The sequence below is a fragment of the Mesoplodon bidens genome (genome assembly GCF_964165515.1).
Source record: "Mesoplodon bidens genome assembly, chromosome: 17".
Classification (NCBI taxonomy): domain Eukaryota; kingdom Metazoa; phylum Chordata; class Mammalia; order Artiodactyla; family Ziphiidae; genus Mesoplodon; species Mesoplodon bidens.
In genome coordinates this window covers 66,359,640-66,379,540 of record NC_138174.1, presented here as the reverse complement: position 1 = coordinate 66,379,540, position 19,901 = coordinate 66,359,640, and the positions used below count along the sequence as shown (strand labels likewise).

At 41.5% G+C, this 19,901-nt stretch overlaps 1 protein-coding gene across 7 annotated transcripts in view; it reads left to right on the top strand.

Annotated features, from left to right (window-relative positions):
* Nucleotides 1-19,901, top strand: part of DOCK9 (dedicator of cytokinesis 9) — a 277,528-nt gene that overhangs the window by 160,063 nt on the left and 97,564 nt on the right. For all 7 annotated transcript variants that reach the window (XM_081214643.1, XM_081214647.1, XM_081214645.1 and 4 more), the window contains exons 10-16: nucleotides 5,700-5,774; nucleotides 7,063-7,203; nucleotides 7,522-7,725; nucleotides 8,126-8,248; nucleotides 11,699-11,781; nucleotides 12,365-12,487; nucleotides 19,805-19,884. In XM_081214643.1, the coding sequence (XP_081070769.1) occupies nucleotides 5,700-5,774; nucleotides 7,063-7,203; nucleotides 7,522-7,725; nucleotides 8,126-8,248; nucleotides 11,699-11,781; nucleotides 12,365-12,487; nucleotides 19,805-19,884 (829 nt within the window). The remainder of the gene's footprint in view (nucleotides 1-5,699; nucleotides 5,775-7,062; nucleotides 7,204-7,521; nucleotides 7,726-8,125; nucleotides 8,249-11,698; nucleotides 11,782-12,364; nucleotides 12,488-19,804; nucleotides 19,885-19,901) is intronic.

Here is a 19,901-nt window from a genome sequence, read left to right as displayed (position 1 = left end):
GGCTCACGGGCCCAGCCGCTCTGCGGCATGTGGGATCCCCCCGGAACGGGGCACGAACCTGCATCCCCTGCATCGGCAGGCGGACTCTCAACCACCGCGCCACCAGGGAAGCCCAGCTGCTCACTCTTAATTTGGCCTCCCCATGTGGTTCCTGTTGAACCAAAATTGCTCCCATTCTGTTACCTTGTAACTTCTTTATAGTGAATGAATTTACCTTTCTTGGTAAATCTTCCACAGTTGAACACAGGCTAGAGTCTGGTGTCTCAAACTTTATGGTCTCATTGAGGTTGAGTAAGCATCAGGGGGCCAAGTTCAGCAGTACTTGTCAGAACCCAAACAGTTTCACAGACACCTTCTCTGTGTTTTTAAACCACATCTGTAATAAATGCTTCCTTCTCTGTATCCTAATCCAGAAAATTATGTCATTGTGTTATGATACAAGGGAATTGGCTAGGGTTGTGTTTGTGAGGTCAGCTGGCGTTCCATTTCTTGGGCTTCCTTATCTAGAATGCTTTATTATAGCTTTGTGACACAGAGGATGAGATGATGGTCCCTGGGATTTAGATATCATGGAAGTAGTGGAAACAAATCATGACAGCTTTTTAAATTAAAAGTATGTATTCTGGCTTCAAAGGATTTTGCTAAGTCTTCCTGTTTGCAACCCATTCTGTTTAAATGAGCCAACAGTCAACACAGTATTTTCCTGAAGAGCCGTCCTCAAAATATGATGCTCTGGCCTTCGATTGTTTTCCCTGCTCAGAGATAAACTTAAGACACAGGGTATGCCTAAACTTTATGGTAGTTCTTCTGGAAACTCTTGAATGTTTGGTTCATAACTGCCTCTTAAGACAAGGAAGAAAACATTGTCAGGGTGTATCATTAGTGATTAAACTTAGGGAATACAGGAGTGGGGGGAATAACCTTTGTTTTAGACAAATCATTCTCTTCTGTAGTATCTGAGAAGTGTCCGTTTTTACAGAGAATGGCTCTGCCATTGTCACTTTTCTCTCTCCATTTTCCTCTATACTAAAGTATTAGATGGGTAGTGGGTAGGACCAGCAACAGGGTTTGGGGAAGAACCAATTGGGGGTCTTCCTGCATCTACGGTATGGACTGACTACAGGTTATTTTAAGAGCAGATCTGGTCTCTGTCACTTTGAGAAGTGCTGGATGGCATAGTCTGTGGGATATTTTTTTACAGCTATATTTTGTGGGCTCTTAGACTGTGAAGGTACTTATTACAGGAATCTACTTTATTGTCTTTACTAAAATTTAAGTGAAAATAGATGTACTTGCTATAATAAGTAAAAATATTCAAAGTTGTATAAAGAAAAGTTCATCTTTTCCTTCAGCCTCCATCCCCAGATTCCTGAGAGCACTGATGTTATTAACCTGTTATAATTGTTTCTTTACTGAACCAATTGTTCATGGAAACATTTACACATATGCAGTGTTTTTAGTTATTTTAAAAAATTTGCTCATGATATATATGTTACTCTGAAACTTGTTCTATCACTTAAAAATTTTTCATAGATGTTCCCCTGGGGCCATAGAGGATCCAGTTCACTCATTTTCATAGCTGCATAACATTCCAAATATGGATACTGAACACTTTATTCAGCCATCTCCCTATTCATGCGCATCTAGATAATTTTCAGTTTTTAGCCTATACAAACAGTGCACAATAAACATCATGACATATTTATAAGCTGAAATACTCATGCTCTTATTTCTGTATGAGAAATTCCCCAAGGTGGGATTTCTGGGTCACAGTTTATTGTGCTTTTAGTGCTTTAAATATTGCCTGGTTACTTTCCCAAAAGGTTGTAACAATTCATATTCCCATTTCTCTGCATACTCACCAGAGGAGTGAAAAATGATGTTTCACTGCTTTAATTTGTATCCCACTGTTTAGTAGTGGTATTTTTCATATTTTTGTATATTTATTTGCCATTTGGTTTTCCTGCTCTCTGACTTGCCTGTTCATATTCTTTACCTATTTTTTTCTGATCTAATAGTTAAAGAATCTGGGCTCTGAAGCCAGACAGCCTCAGTTAGAAGCCAGGTTTCTGTTTAGGGTTGTGAATTTGGGGCAAAGTATTTACCCCTCGAGCCCCAGTGTTTTCTCTTAAACAAGGATAATAATAAGACTTGCCTCCTAAGTTTGTACCAAATTTAAATGTGCACTTAGGATAACATCTAGCATAGAGATGTTGGCTATTATCAACAAATACTTGCTTTTATCATTATGATGCTTTCAAGTATTTATTATTCCCTGGCTCTGGGGGAAAGCCCTGCCCTTCCCGAGCTACATTTTCTTACTGCCTAGATTTTACTTGGTAATTCTTTCAGACACTGTTTATCAGGCGTCCCATCTGTTTAAAGCACTGTGGGCCTTGGGAAGGATGGGAGGAGCTTTAAGAAGCTGAGCCTGCTTTTCATCTATCTTGTAGAAGAGCTGTCAGTGTGTGCAAGGTGGATTATAAGCTTTCACGTTATTTTTACATCTAACGTTGTCCCTTCTTCCCCATTAAATGGTTTTTCTAGTGAAGAATATATCCCTTGGATATTAGTGGCAACATCAGGATACTTTGAGTCTATTTTGGCTAGTTGTTGTTGTTGTTTTCTGTTAATGTGTCTGCATCTCTGTTTGTCCTCTAATTATATAGAGCTCTTAGCAGTCTTTCTTGCTTTATTCATTTCTCATCTCCTACTCCGCTTGAGTCAACAAGCATCTTTCAGAAAGACATGAGGAAATGCATCTACATTAAGAACCCATTGCTGTGCTCCAGTGTCTGAGATCATAGCATTTGCCCTTGTTGAAGGACTCAAGCAAAAATTCAGGAGAATGTATTTCTGTTGGTGGTGGCTCGCAGCACCTAGTACTGATGTTTTTGTTAGGAAACGCCATGGGTTGTGTACAAAGCAAGTTCTTTGGGTTCAGTTAAGTGTATTCTACATGCACGTGTTCTGGCCCTTTTGGTTTGAAAAATTAGGATAAGGGTATGGGCAAGATGGATTTAAAACATTGTCCTGGGCTTCCCTGGTGGCGCAGTGGTTGAGAGTCCACCTGCTAATGCAGGGGACACGCGTTCGTGCCCCGGTCCAAGAAGATCCCACATGCCGCAGAGCCTGCGCGTCCGGAGCCTGCGCTCCTCAACGGGAGAGGCCACAACAGTGAGAGGCCCGCGTACCGCGAGAAAACAAAACAAAACAAAACATTGTCCTACACACCCCCGTCCCCAGCCACAGGCATACACTTTCCTCTGTAAGCATGAGCAGATGATTTGTAGGAATGCCCCTGAGCCTCCAGAAGCCTTAAAGCTGCAGGGAGAGCATCAAGATATAAACTTTGTTGTAGAAGAAGACTCGAGCCATCATCTTGTTGAACATTTTTACTCAGAAATGAAAATAGAGTCCAAGGAGGCTAAGTGGCTTGCTCAAGTTCATGCAGCCAGTTAACAACTGAACTAGAACTAGAACCCTTAGTTCTTAGCTGGCATTCTGGTGGTCATTTCATTCTGCTAGATGTAGATAGTTTGTCAGATATGGTCAGGGTAGAGTTTGGGTCATTGCTAAGAACCTGTTACAACAACTACATGGCTGAGAAAATTAAGATGCTTCATTTCTCATTGGCCGTGATTAGAAATGTAATAGTAGACCTCTTTAAGCCACCAGCAGAGAGGACAAGACGCCCTCTCCCCTGTGGCTGTCACCACCCATTATGTGCTGAGATGTGACTCATGGTCTTCGGGCAAAGAAGCAGATGAGAGAGGACATTCTATTAAGAACTCTGACTGCCAGGAAGAACAGGATATAGATTTAGAGGCATCAGGTGTGGCATAACGTGGCTGGAGATGACTTCTATCTTGTGAATGTCTAAGAAGCTTCCTCTTCTCCCTGTTCCCATATCCCACTTCTCCAGCCCCCATCTCTGCCACCATGTCTCTTTCCCTGAATGACCTCTCTTCTTCTGTCCATCCCTTCAGTGTTGGGGCCCCTGGATTTCTGTCCACAGACTCGCTTTCACACTTTCCGCCAGGGACTCTCACCCACCCCCAAGACTTGCATCCTCACCTCTACGCTGATGTTCTCCTGGTCTGTAACTCCAGCCTTCCTCCCCACCCTGTGCTCACGTCCCATCTCTCTGGCTGTCTACTGGATGTTTCCAGTTGGAAATCCCGCAGGCATCTCCAGACTCTACCATCTTCTCCACAAACCTGCTCTTCCTCCCAAATTAGTGGACTGACCAGTCAGCAGGCCACCCAAGCTAGGAAGGTGGGATTTGCTATGGGCCTTGCTGTGAGACTGGGAGCCTGTTGTGATAACTCAGGAGAGACCATGTGGACCTCCTAGTCTTTCCCTTTGTAATCCATTGCTTCAGCCCTACCCGAGGGGTGGATCTAAAATGCAGAACTGGTAATTTTATTCCCTTGGTTAAAGTACTGCAGGATTTTTTGGATTCTGAGTGAAATCCCCAGACCTTACCATACAAATCTGACTCATTTCTCTACTTTTTTCATCATGTACAACCATTCAGTTGTAGTGAATGACCTGATCATTGCTCAGGTGTGACTCGTACCTTTATCCCTGTAGTACCTCCTCTTAGAATGCCCTTCTCTCCTTTTCTGGCCAAATGTCCTTGTCCTTCAAGATGGGCCTTCCTCTGGGAGCTCTTTCCTGGCGGCCACCCCTAGTGCAGGTTAGCTCACTGTACGTACGATTTCTTTTGCCATTCATATTGCTGTTTATTTTCTGTCTTCCCAGATGGTGTTCCTTGGGGATAGGAACTGCATTTCATTCATGTTTGTGTCCCTAGCTTGACATAAAATATGTGCTCATAAATATTTATTGAGTGAATCAGCAATTCTCCCCTTGCTTGCTACTGACACCTATGGCCGTCCTTCAAGATACGCCACAGTTTTCTTCATTCCACCATCCAAAACGCATGCCTTCCTCTTCCTTTGCTTGTTCCCTCAGTCTCAGGCTGGACCCTAAGTCCTTTCTACCCTTTGGGCTCATTTCCTCTCTCAGTATCTGTCCTTTCTGTGCATCCTTTTCATTTGGTCTGAAATGCTCACGTTTTCCTCCTTTTTGCTATCTAAATTCCACCCCTTCATTCAAGGCTTGTCCCCTGTTCCATTACTTTATGAAGCTTTTCTTTCTTTCTTCTTTTTTTTTTTTTTCCTGCGGTACGCGGGCCTCTCACTGTTGTGGCCTCTCCCGTTGCGGAGCACAGGCTCCAGACACACAGGCTCAGTGGCCATGGCTCACGGGCCCAGCTGCTCCGCGGCATGTGGGATCTTCCCAGACCGGGGCACGAACCCGTGTCCCCTGCATCGGCAGGCGGACTCTCAACCACTGTGCCACCAGGGAAGCCCTATGAAGCTTTTCTTGATATTAATGCTTAATTATTCTCTTTTGCTTTCTTTGCATTGGTTTTGGCTACAGTTGATTATCAGCTTCATACGGGCAGGGATCAAGACTTCTCTTTTTACCCCATAGCACTTACATTGTGTGCTACATACTGGATAGCCTATCCTTGTTCATTGACATGCAGGTGACCCTCCAAGATGAGGGCAGAGCTGTCTGGCAGTCTGGCTCTTCAGGATGGGGTAGCTTTCAAACATATTTACACATCTCTGTAAGAAAAGGGTTTTTTCAATGTAATTTTTATTTTCTGTTTATCTTGTTATCAGAGTACCAGAGAAGCAGAAATCAAACTGAAAAGTGAAAGCAGAGTTAAACTTTTCTACTTGGACCCAGATGCCCAGGTAAGAACTATTTTAATATTTAAAATAGTTCAAGGAAAGAAAACCTTTGTTAGATTATTTGTTTGTTTGTTTGCTTATTTATATACTTTGGATAACAAGCAGTATAACAATATAGAAAATTCAGGAGAAAGAGGAAAAAATAAAAACAACCTGTAATCTCATTACCATAGCACAACCATTGTGAATATTTAATAGATTGTTGAAAATTGAGGGAGATTTATCCAAAGACACTCTCAAGTCCACAAAGAACATATATAATTTACCCCCTAAAATCACCATCAGAAGATAACAAGCATCGCTACAGATGTCCAGTAGACTGTGATATTTTCTGACTAGCCCAAGCTCAGTTCCAAATACAAGCCTTTCAGTACATGCGGTCCACATCTGTGTCCCAAAAAAATCCAAAACACGGCTTGGGAGGGCCTCCAGGGTTGCCTACAGATAGGGCTGGTTTGAGGGGCCAGCTGTTCTGCTGTGTTTCCTCCCATATTTTCCTCTTCTTCACTTGTGGCCTTTTTTTATAGAACTTGTAACCATTTATCTTTAAACATAAGTATTTTTCTGTGTCTCTTCACAGACTTCATAACCATATATATACACACATATATATATATTTTTGCTTTTTGATGATTTTTTGTTTATTGTGAAATATGCATAATATAAAATTTACCATTTTAACCATTTTTAAGTGTACTATTCACTGGCATTGGGTAGATTCACATTACTGTACAACTATCACCACTATCCATTTCCAGAACTTTTTCATCCTCTCAAACAGAAACTCTGTACCCATTAAACAACAGCCCACCATGCCTCCTTCCCCTCACCCCAATTCTACTTTCTGTCTCTATGAATTTGCCTATTTAAGAAGTTCATATATGTGGAAGCATATAATATTTGCCTTTTTATGTCTGGCTTGTTCCACTTAGCATGTTTTCAGGGTCCGTCCCTGTTATAACTTGTGTCAGAACCCCACTTTTTATGACTGAGTAATATTCCATTGTATGTATACACCACATTTTGCTTATAGATTTTTCTGTTGATGGACACTTGAGTTATTCATAACAATAATTTTTAAGCTCTGCATAATGATCCATTGAGTAGATATAGCATCATTGATTTGACCATTATTATATACTATATAAATGTGTAAAATAGTAACACTGTTGTGAGTAAATTAAGGTATATAGTGTTTCCATATTTTAAGCAATTTCCTTAGGATACATTTATTATGGGATTTTTTTTGTGAGAGCATAATACATTTATATATTTGCATTTTCTTTTAAAGAAGCTTGACTTCTCATCAGCTGAGCCAGAAGTGAAGCCATTTGAAGAAAAGTTTGGAAAAAGGATTCTTGTCAAGTGCAATGATTTATCTTTCAATTTGCAATGCTGTGTTGCTGAAAACGAAGAAGGACCCACTACAAATGTAATTTTCCTTTTAAAAAATAAAGATTAAAAAGCCTATCCAGAGGTTTCAGATGCGCCTGTTGCAGTGCAGCTGGGACATTCAGGCCTAGTTCCTGGTATCACAGAGGTGCGGTGTTAGATCAGGGTGCCAAGGGTTGTTTCGGCTGCCGGGACAGGACGTTTGTGATACAGGACAGGTATGGAGGCTATTGCTCTTGAGCAGTAATTTATAGCAACAGTCATACATAGGTCTAGTCATTTCTTCTTTGATAGCAGTGTTCTTTTTTCCTGACAGTTTGAACCATAGTGATGGTCTGGATTGTTTCGTTTTGTTCAGGTCGAGCCTTTCTTTGTTACCCTATCCCTGTTTGACATAAAATACAACCGAAAGATTTCTGCCGATTTCCACGTGGACCTGAACCATTTCTCAGTGAGGCAGATGCTGGCCACCACATCCCCGTCTCTGATGAACGGCGGTAGGCAGAGCTCGCCTGCCCTGCAGGACATCCTTCACGAAGCCGCCATGCAGTATCCAAAGCAGGTGGGGGCAGCGTGAGCCCAGCGGTCATGCCAATAAGGCTTCTCTTGCATGTGCTATGTAAATACGTAATGAAACTTTGTAATGCACAACTGGGGTAAATGAGACGGTTCATTATATTGACAGCATATATAATTAGACAGTAAAAGCAAGCTGAAAGAGAAGAAGTAGTTTTTGATTTCTCATTTCTTTTTTCTAAACTTTCTGCTAGTTGCCTCCTCCACCAAATAGCCTTTTTGATCAGATGATGAACTGTTGATGAGTTAACCAGTTTGGCCCTGGGTGCTTCTGAATAGCTATACTGTATCAGTGCTCTTTGCTGCTTAAGAAGCTTTAATGTTCATGGGATTTGTTTAATGTGGCTGTAAATTCTACTCATGGAAGAAAATCTTTTGTTCCCTAGGGAATATTTTCAGTCACGTGCCCTCATCCTGATATATTTCTTGTGGCTAGAATTGAAAAAGTGCTTCAGGGGAGCATCACACATGGTGCTGAGCCATACATGAAAAGTTCAGACTCTTCTAAGGTATGGATGACTTGCATGCTTTGTGATGATAAACAGCAATCAGAAAAAAGATATATAGAAATGCTTAAAGAAATCACAGTTAAGCCATATTTATATTCTAAAAGATGTAGACTAGTCTCATAGATTGTCTTATAGTTAACCTTATGTGTCCAATTTTCAGTGAAAAGTAGTTCCATGTGTAAATAAAATACTTCATTTAGCTAGACTGTCCTGACATCCTGAAATAATTGGCAAAGGAATTTCCAGCTTAGTAGTAAACTTTCTATCATTAAAAAGTACATATATTGTATTTAAATAGAGTTCATTCCACTTGTTGGCATGTCTCCGAGGTCCTGGAATTATAAATTTGGGTCCATTTACACTTAAATGTGAGACTGGAGACTAGGAGGTGACCTGGCTCAGATGATCTGGCCGGTAGTGTCAGTAGATCAGGCGCGCTTGTGTTTTGTCAGGTGGGGCGGGGCTACGGTGGCAGAGGTGTTGTGACATTAGGTGGAAGAGGGAAAGAAAACGTACAAGATGTATATTTGGTGTGTTTTCATTACTTTGGTGTTTGTTCATTACCTGGGGAGTGCCTAGGTGTGGACATACAGTAGAGTTATTGAATATTAGAAGTCATCTAGGCCAAGAATACCTTTCACACTCCCCAAAACTGAGGTTTATGAAGGTTTAGTTACCTGCTCAGTGTCCCACAGCTAGAGTTGCCAACTGGCACTTGACTGTCACTTTCTAGCACATTGAGCTACCTGATTCCAGTCAGCTGTTGAGTGCTGTCCTGTGCCAGTTTTACAGTACTTTTAGTTATTTTAAAAAAAATTTGTATTAGTGGTCATCTGACATCCTGATACATTGACAAGGACTGGTTGGTCAGCAGTAGGAGGGGACACCCTAGAGGCTCTAACTGGGGTTTTCTGAGTGATTCAGAGCTTCCTGTCTTCCTCTCTTTGGCCACTGTACATCACAGGTGTGTCCACCAAGATGCAGGACGGTTTTTAAAGAACAGGTTCCAGGAGTCAGAGACCTGGGTGCTGAGCTCCTAACTAGCCTGGATATATCATGTCACCTCTCTGGGCCCCAGGTGTCCCATCTGTAGTTGAAAGATGATGTTGCTACCCCCCCCCCACCTACATACGAGACAGTGCTATGGGTACTAAATCACTGACGCATATAGGAGGATGTCATTATCAATTATTACAGCTCCAGTTAAGGAGAAGCCCATTTACCCAGGCACATGACTTCAAACATATGCCTTTCTGGCTGATAAAAGCAGAGTAAAATTTGGTCTCTGGAGAGAAACAGTTTTATTTTTAACATCAAGTCTGTAAAACCTTGGATGAGAAGCTCTTTTAGTTCTTTGATGGTTTGATTAATAATCAATGAATGCCCAAGGTAAGATCTACTCCCCCGCCACGTATGCAACACATTTCCAAGGCTGCTATGCTCCAGCTTTGCTACTTCTGCCTGCCACGTGCGTGGTTTGAAATTTGGCAGCTCACGCTGGTGTGAACATCACATATCCCCCCAGGCTAGATGCCACACTTCCCAGTGTCCGTTGAGCATCTGTTGAATTTGCTCCTGCTTCATTACTTATGGAGCGTAAGGCTCAGCCATGTGTACATTTTTCCATGCGTTCACACCTCCAATGCAGTAAATTAAAGCAGAGATTAAGACTCAACCACCTCATATAAAAATAGGAGCTTCGGTAGAGATTTTGCTGAGGGATGATTTTTTCTGTATATCAAAATGTCTCTTCATGTTTTCCAAGATGGTCTAGAACATCATTTGGAGGAAATTATTGTTTTGGAGGAAATTTTTAGGAATAGTCTCTGTAGGTGTCCACCACGAATAGATTTTCTAAAAAAGAAAGAAAAGTGGGGGGGGGGGAACCAAAGGGCAAAAATGAGTTTTTCACTCTGACTTTTATATATATTGTGTTCCATTTATACCCTCAGTAAGTCTGAGAGTTCAGTCCTCGTTCACTACAGGCAAGAGTGAAACTTATTTGAGGCCTGTTTTGGCTTTAAATTTTACGCAAATATTGCATTTTACTCCACAACATAGTCATTACTGTTAGAAGCTAAAAATAATCATTTCTACCTGAAAATGTGTAAGTAAAAATGGCCACCCCAGGAAGGCAGACCATTTACTCTATGATCCCTGAGTCCCCACATGGACATGCCCCACTTGACGCAGAAAGGGAGGGGCTGGATGAGCTCCCGACACCTGTTTCAATCGAGAAGTGTTTTCCAAGTCATTCATGAAGGCAGCAGTTCCCCCCCATGGTTACGGTAGAATCGTCATGTTTAGTAACTGGAACGGATAATGGCAGGTCTAGCCCAAGCTCTTCATTTTTCGGGTGGGAAAGTAGAGCCCAGAGAGGTTTAATGCTCTAGACTCACACAGCTGGTTTCAGTTTTACTCAGAGACAGAGAGCTCTATTGTTCTCCTTCTGAGTCTTCTAGATGAGCGCTTCTCAAACCTGGCGCACAGAGATCACCAGCGGTCTGGTCAGAATGCAGGTTCTGACCCAGGAGGTCTGGGGTGGGGCCCAAGACTCTGCATTCCTGACAGGCTCCCAGTGGAGCTGCTGCTGCAGCTCTGCAGAGCACACTTTAATTCACAGGCACTAGGTCACATTTCCCAAAATTGGTTTGACTCCGATGTACTTAAGTAATGTAAAAGACCCTTCAACTCCCCGCTCTGACTCTGAATTAGTCACACTTTGTAGTGGTAACAATGCAGTATTCCAGAAGAAGCAAATTTGGGGAAATTGGGTGTCATCTGCTTTAGCAATAGAGGTATAGTTGATGAATAGACCTGCCATGCATACATAGGCCAAAAGCAAATCTGCTTCCCTGTGCACCATAGAGTTAATCCAGCCACCCGCAACAAACCAAAATTAATCATTAGAAGTGAAAGTAATGGTAACTTATACCTAGAAAACAGAACATAGTGATTGAAAACACTGGCCTAACTTAAGTCAATACCTGTAATGTCTTAATAATGAATATATATCCCCCAAATCTGGGGAGTCTGCATAAGTCAGGGCACATTAGGAGTTATGAAAGCTTAGTATTTTCATTAGTATTCTCATTTAAACTCTAGTAATGTGATATATTTGGGCATGAATACCAAGTATTAGTAATTGTTAATAACTCAGTGGCCTCATTATATAGCCCTTAGTTATGAAGAAATAGAAAGGCCTATGAAATGACATGCTTGTTGCCTATGAAGACCAAAGAAAAGACATACATTTTGGAAACAATTTTCATTTGATATTCTTTGAAAATCACTACTAGGGAATGTGAGAAGCAGAATACTCTGCATGAGTATAAATCCAGCCATATTCACTACAGTAAGGTGTGCTTGTCCATGCATCTGACACTACCATAAGAGGTTGTTTAGTCTGTGGGATACAGTAACTCATGGTTTTATTCTGATGTCTTCAAGGTTGCTCAGAAGGTGCTGAAGAATGCCAAGCAGGCATGCCAAAGACTAGGGCAGTACAGAATGCCATTTGCTTGGGCAGCAAGGTAAGGAGAACATCTTTTATACCTTTTATATGGATACAGATATATGGAGATAGATAGTAGACAGACAGACAGACTGACCTATTCTGTTTTTTTGTCCAGAGACAAAGAGGATTTAAATATGTAAAACTGAAAAATCAGTAAGCTCCATATCTGAAAAATCATTTATTAGAGACACAGAGAGGAGAGATGCTAGCTGGAGGATGGCAGTGCTGGTACTGGCAGGATGGACATGAGTGTTTGTTGCAGAGCTGGGATTCCAGGTTCCAGCCACATGCCTCCAGCTGGGAGTGGGTGGCAGCCCGGTGAGGCCTACAGATCCTCTTTATTTGTGATCTCTATTTCTTAAGCATTTGGCTGTGTATGTTATTTCCTAAGCACAAGCCATTTGCTGGAAATGTTTTCTATGTAAATTGAGTTAGTTGTGTTCATCCTCATAAATATATTCCATGTCTTTAGATAATGAGATTTCTGCGGGCTATAACCAGTGGAATAATAATTAGCCTTCACATAGAAACCGGAGTCAAGTTATGGATTTATTTTGGTCATTTGGAAACAGCTTAGACACGTTGTTTTGCTATTTCAGGACGTTGTTTAAGGATGCATCTGGAAACCTTGACAAAAATGCCAGATTTTCTGCTCTCTACAAGCAAGACAGCAATAAGCTATCCAATGAAGACATGCTCAAGTTACTTGCAGACTTTCGAAAGTGAGTCTCAAGGCCTTACTTATTTCCACACCTGAAAAACAGAAGTTGTTCCGTGGAAAGGGAGGAAGCAGGAGCAGTCTTTTCAGTTGCTCAGCTCATACACAAGGGCATGTTGGATGAGCGTGGAACTTTTCCTCAAGTCCTTGAGCAGGAAGAAGGGGTTGAAAGTCAGAAGAGTTCGCTGGTTAATTTGAATCGTATAAAGAATGTTATCGGTGGTGCTGTGAAGCGTTTGTTGGGTAGAGATGAGCCCAGGGAGGAAAGAGACAATTGAGGAACCTTGGGCAAGAGGTGGGCAAGGACTCAGCAAAGCCATCGCAAGTGGACATAGAAAGAGTAGGACATAGGACTAGTTCACGTCACGTTAGACAGGTGCAGTCACTGGGTCTTGGCTTCCTGATTGGGTGTTAGAGTGGAAGGAGAGAGAAATGGGTGGTAGTCTCAGGTAAATAACTCCCAGTTTTCTGACTTGCACGATGGAGTGATTTGTGGTACCATTAACTGAATGGGTGATGGGGGGAAGGACAGTAACTCATACGGTACTTACAGTTCACAGGCATTGTTCTAAGTGCTTTACCTATATTAGTGAGGGTATTTGTTTCCTAGAGCTGCTCTAACAATGCACCACATATTGGGTGGCTTAAAACAACAGAATTCTAGAGGCTAGAAGCCTGAAGTCATGGTGTTGGCAGGACCACGCATCCTCTGAGATCTCTAGGGGAGGATCTGTCCTTGTGTCTTTCATCATCTGGGAGCCCCAGGCATTCTTGGGCTTTTGGCAGCATAACTTCAATCTCTGCCTCCCGTCTTCACACGGCTGTCTTCCTGTGTGTCTCTGTCTATAAATTTCCTTCTTCTTACAGGAACACATCATATTGGATTAGGGCCAACCCTAATGACTTCATCTTAACTTGATTACATCTGTGAAGATCCTGTTTCTAAATAAGGTCACATTCATAGGTACTGGGGGCTAGGACTTCACCATCTTTTCAGGGAACGCAATTCAACCCATGGCAATAGGGCAGAGAGAGGCTGAGTGAGGTGTCCAGCATTGTACAGCTGGTGGCAGTCAGGTGGCTGAGGATCTGAGCCCTTAACCACTGGGCTGTTCTGGTGCTCCACTGTAAGAAGTTCACTGCTGAACCTATGACACGGATTTCCTTTGCTAGGGACGTGGGTGTTACAATTTCTCTGGGAAACTTCTGGGAAGGAGACAGAGCTGAGGGTATTAAAGGACAATGACATGAGAAGAAGAGCCAGGAGCCAGCCAGGAACTAGTCTATACCTTAGGGGCCTTTCCGTCTGATGTTGTTACTTGAAAAAAATGCATTTCAAAGTAACACTATAAGTTTACCTAGAATTCAGAAGGGCTGTTTAGCGTTCTTTAACTTCATTTTCACCTTTTTCTTATTTCCCTCTCTCCTGTTTTTTCAGAATTCTAAATAGAGTCATAATTAACATCTTTCGAAAACCTTTACTTGTTGGTAATGGGTAGTGTATTGTTATACATACTGTGTTGTCCTAGAGTATTGTTAAGTTTTTATTTGATTTTCAGGAAATTTTCAGCCTTGCTTATAGAATAAAAAGTTGATTTAAAAAAAAAAACTCTAGTCACCTTTAGTTAAATAGATGACAGTTTTCTCTCACTAGCCTACCGTGCGATTCTCAACAATCATGATGTAGGTCTGTGTACTCACTTAGGAAGGTGAGCTCACTGTTGGTAAGGAGGGGAAAAGGTATCTATGTGACGTCAATTTTGAAAAGAAAATATTTCATATATTTCTTTTTGTATATAAATGAAGAAATGGATAGGCGAATAGCTAGCTAGATGGAAAGATAGAAGGACATAAAAATCGTCATTTGGGTTATACACCAAATGGTAGTCATGGTTATCTCTGAGGGATGGGTTTATGGGGGATTTTTCACTTTCCACTTTGTAGCTTTCTATGATTTTCCATGAACTTTTTTTTTTTTAACTAACATTTACCCATATATTCCAACAAAACAGAAAGTGAAGTTTTTTATGTGTGATGGGGGTTGGGAGCCCTGTCTCAGAAGTCACTCCCTAGGCTGGTTAGCTTGAAGCTTCCGCCACAGCGGCTGCTCTTTGGGGGTGGCCCCAGCTGAAGGTCTGGCTTCCTAGGTGGAACCTGGAGGGTGGAACTTCACAGGTTCATCAATCAAAACATGATCCGAGCAGAGAGCCTGTGACCAGGCAGCAAAGAGCAAAGCCTCCACTGGTCCCGAGCATAGGGTGGGTTCTCCCTGCACCACAGGCCTTCAGTAGGAAGGGTTTGCTGGGAAGAGTGTGGTCCAGATGGCCAGCGAGAGACTCAGAAACCCGAAAATAGAGAACCAATGCTGTCAGCAGCAGAAAATGCAGTGGCACGAGGAAAGCTGCTGTCCTTTTTCAGTAAGAATCCAAAGAAATGCCAGTGCTTCTTTGTGTGTTTTTCACAGTTGAGTTAGGGGAGTGGAGGATGCCTTTTTTTCATTTTTTAAAAAACCTTAGTGTTGCTCTTTTTCTTTCCTCTTTTTTTTTTTTACAAAAGAATAATCTCATATCAGTGGCTTGGGCACCAGCTTGGATCTAAAGCTATGGTTTCTGCTCCCATGATTGTCTCAAAATGTCATTTAACAATGGATGAGAAAAATGTTCTGAAGCTGCCCTAGTGTCTAGAAAACAGCTGGCAAAGCTCATCAGCCACTTTGCCCCTCTCCCTTGTAATTATCAGAGGAGACATTCCACGATTTAGTAAGAAAATAATTCTGTCAGATAGATGGTATTGCTAACATATGTGCTCCAGGAAGTATCTATCCAAGAAGAGGGACGTGGTTTTTTACATTTGTTTGATTTGCTGATGGCTGTGTCTTGTCTTATTTCTGCAGCGGATCTGAAGGCAAAGTATAAAAATAGAACATTTTCTTTAAAATGCAGACCTTTTTTTAATGCTACCATATTAAGTAGTTTAGGTAATAATACTATAAGGGTTTCTGCATGAGGCTTACATATTTGTGTTTATTTGTACCTCTCTATTCTGTGTACCCAAGTTTGACATTATTATTGTTCGCAGCCTAATCCGTAACTCACTTCTGTGATGGGAGATCTCAGGCGGGTCACTTGACCTCTGTGCTTGAGTGTCCTCTTCTTTTTAAGGGGGGATAATAATAGCCCTGCCTCCTAGAACTGTGGGAATAAGTGAGAATGCCTGTCAGGGTGATTCCTTTCACAGTGAGCACTGGTCTCATCCCCTGTTCCTTCTCAATACGTCTAGAGCCTCCACTTTTCAGTAAACGTTTGTATACAGGCTACGGAAGTAGTTGCCTTCATATATCTTAAATAGTTGACAGTATGTGCTGGATTTTTGGCTTCTTGAGGACGGGAATCAGATCCTGTTTGTCTTCTGTCCACGGTGCCTAGTGTATTGCACATTGTAGCATAGCGTAAACACTTGATAGACGCTTATTGAAATTTATCATAGACATAAATTCAGTGGTTTTGTTTAAATAAAAATATCTCAAATTTCTTTCAACCATATATATATTTTTAAGTGACAGAAGAGCTTTTAGGGAATATTTCCTTTCATAAAATGCAGTTAGAAGAGTAGACTCACACCAACAACACACCCAAGCATGTCTGTATTACCAATTGGTCACTTTAATGGGTCAATATAGGAAGTAGGGAAGGGAGGGTCAAGCTCCAGAAACACAAAGGTAAGGACACCAACCCTCTTGGCATGGGATGACTGCTAGTTTGTGATACCATTGCCCTTTCCTCTGGGGGAGTGGTTGAACCAGCAGTAATGTATGGGCAGTGGGAAAAGAAAACCTTTCATTTTCCCAAGAGAGGGAGTTTGAGCCTCACTCTTAAGTTCACATGTAGACAGAAGCAGTTTCCAAATGCCAGACTCCGTACATGCATCTCCATTACACATTTATTTAATCAGTGAAGTTTTAAGATGGGTTTTCATGCTCAAGCATTCTTTTATAAGTTTTACATAGAATGTAGGTACTAATTTTAGCATTAAAAAAAAACTCCAGGGGCTTCCCTGGTGGCGCAGTGGTTGAGAGTCCACCTGCTGATGCAGGGGACACAGGTTCGTGCCCCAGTCCAGGAAAATCCCACATGCTGCGGAGCGGCTGGGCCCGTGAGCCATGGCCACTGAGCCTGCATGTCCAGAGCCTGTGCTCCGCAATGGGAGAGGCCACAACAGTCAGAGGCCCGCATACCACAAAAAAAAAAAAAAAAACAACTCCAAACTAATTTCAGATATGAGAGAATTCTCTTTGTGCAACACATACTTGCACACACACACACACCCCGTCACTTTGGAAATGCACATATAAAAGGCAGTCGAATTTTTGATGTGTGTGACGTTTTGATCTCTAATAAGCCAAGTTCAATAAAAATCATAAAGTTTTGAAATAGGTTTAAGATTATGTTTTAAAAAACTGAGTTGGTAGAAACAGCTTCCACAGAGTCCCTGTACTACCTGATACAGAACTAAGCTCAGATCGGTGCTTGCTTGGAAATGAATGGAAATAATGCCGCTACAGAGTAGCAACTAGAAGTAAAAGCTCTCAGTAGAGGGAGGAAACAGAAAAAGAAGTAAGTATAAAGCTCTCAATAGAGGGAGGAAACAGAATAAGAAGTAAGTATAGTTAGACACAGAAGTAAGTAACACATCATAGAAAGAGTTCCAGTGAATGAAGATAATTTAATTAAAATTTGTTGCTTAGAAATCCAAATCTCTCAAACTTATATGGGCATGATGTCATAGTGATAACCAAAAAAAAAAAAATCTTGAAGAAGGTATATATTTATCCACAGGTAGAAATAACTAGGAAGGGGTGAATTATAGTACTCTCGAGTACTTATTGTACATTTAAAAGTATCATTTACATTAAACATAATATTTCTGACTCAAGGAAGCAGATACAACTCTGTAGGTGTCTCTAAGATTTTGTCAACACAGAGTTTTATGGTATGTTGCAGAGTTAAGTTGCTCAAATGAAGAGGTGGAGCAAGGCAGTATACGTCAAGAAAATTTATACCTGCATAGAAACCCCCTGGTCTGAGGGATGATGCCCCAAGAGCTTTGGGTAAAGGTGAGGGAGGCTCTGGTGGAGTATCACTGTGGTAGCTAACAGTGCTTGGGAAGCCATTGACAGCTCCCAGGGAATGATTGTCGAAGGCACAGTCTTCCTGCTAGAAGAAAAGGGTATTGTGTTTGTGAACAAATCACACAGTGGCACAGGGACAAAGTATCGGGGTAATGCTGGACGGTACCTGGACATCTTTTGGCCAGCAATCTTTTTAACTGAAGGCAGAATGATGAATATTTGTTGACTTGCTTTCCTGACAGTTATCTCTGTCAGGATTTCAAGGAATTGTTCATTTAAACTCAGTTGTAAACAAAAAACAAGTGGAAATGAGAGGAATCCTGAGAGAAGGTGATTGTGTAAGTTGGAGCTGGTGATGGGCAAAGATGACTATGGTCAATGTGGGCTGTAGTCATATGAAAGCAAGAATTTGGAACTGTTAGGGGCCTCTTGGTTCAGATCCACAGTACCACAAGATATGTTTTAAGTTACATGTGAGATTGCTTAAGACAACAATAATGTCTGAGGAATCTTAAAAACAGGAGTTAGGAACTTTTCAAAACTGGGAACAAAACCAAATGCTGAATCTGTTGGCCACTGAGCTGTGATGTTTCTTGCCAGTGTTCTCAAAGACATAATTAAACAGGTGGCCGATGAAGAACCAGGAGGCAGTGTTCTGTGTTCTAGGAACAAGTCACGTCACGTAGAACAAGTTATCCTAGCCAAGTTTCTGCTTCTCTCTTTTTAATTGGGTTGCCACGCTGGTCCAGCAGAGGAATGCAAAGTGTATATTCTAAGATGACCAAGGGGTCAGAGAAGTGTAGCACATGTGAGAGAGTGGACAGTTGTTCAATGCTGGAGTGAGCAGAAACCAGGAGGGGTGATGGGTGGCTAGTATCAGTCTGGCGATGGGCCTCTAGAGGTTTGAGAAGGAGCTGCTGCTTGCAATATTCTGTGCATTACCTTCATCAGTGACTTTTATGAGAATGTAAGGTGCTCATGAATGTCTTCATGACATAAAGCTGTTAGGCATATCTAATACATTAGATGTTAGAATGTGGATTTAGGAGGGTTTTGATCAACTGGAATGACTCGATCATAAAAAGGTAAAATTTCACCAAGACAAAAATCAAATCCTGTTCTGACTTCTAAAAACATAATTGTATAAATACAGGATGGAAACATATAGCATGATAGTGAAGCATATGAAAAAAAAATTAGGGAGTTTAGGTGCTTGTAAATTTAATGTGCATCACTAGGGTGGTGTGACCGTTTAAAAGTAATAGAATTTTGGCTGCATCAGGAGGGTATATTGTTCAAAACCAGACAGCTGCTCTACCCCACCTGGGCAGACCACAATGGGCCTTATCTAGGCAGTTCTGGGAGCCATGATGTAAAGGGGATGTTCTTACGTGAGAGAAATGGCATCGGAGGGACATGCAAAAGGGCTGAGAATCCAGGACTTCAGGAAGGTGATAGCTGTGTATAGATGGTTACAAGTGTTACACAGAGAAACAGAACTAGGCTCCTTGATGAGTGGAAGCTTCAGAGAAGTGAATTTTACCATGCTGTGACGAAGAGCAATCTGGGTATCGAAACGGCTATGTTGAAGATTTCCATGTCACTAGGAATGGCTGAGGCAGGTCAGGAATGTCACAGAGGACATTCCTGCATTGGATGGAGTCAGACCAAATACAAACACCGGACATTTCACTGAGTACCTTCTTTGTATCTGGCATTTCACTAGACATTGGAGCCTAAGATGGCTTCTGAATTTTCATGATCCTACATGAGCCAAGAATGTATGCTGAGGATGGAGTGGTTCAGGAAAACTTCCGCTATAACATTTTGCTAATATTCTTATCTGGACTTGAGTCCAGCACAGTAGCCACTAGCCACGTGTGACTATCCAGCACCTGAAATACAGCAGGTCCTACTGAGATGAGCTGCAAGTGTAAAATACACACCTGGTTTCGAAGAATTAGAACACACTTTTTATACTCATTACATATTGAGATAATATTTTGTAAATGTTGGGTTAAATAAAATATTTTTCAAACTAATTTTTACCTGTTTCCTTTTACTTTTTAAAAATGTAGCTATTAGAAAGTTTAAAATTACTTTTATGGCTTGCACTATATTTCTCTAGGAAGTGCTGCTCTAGAATTCAGAGCTAACCTAACCTGTTTGATTTTTCTCTTCTTTCGTTTGTAGACCTGAGAAGATGGCTAAACTCCCTGTGATTTTGGGCAATCTAGACATTACAATTGATAATGTTTCCTCGGACTTTCCTAGTAAGTGTAAGTTCTAT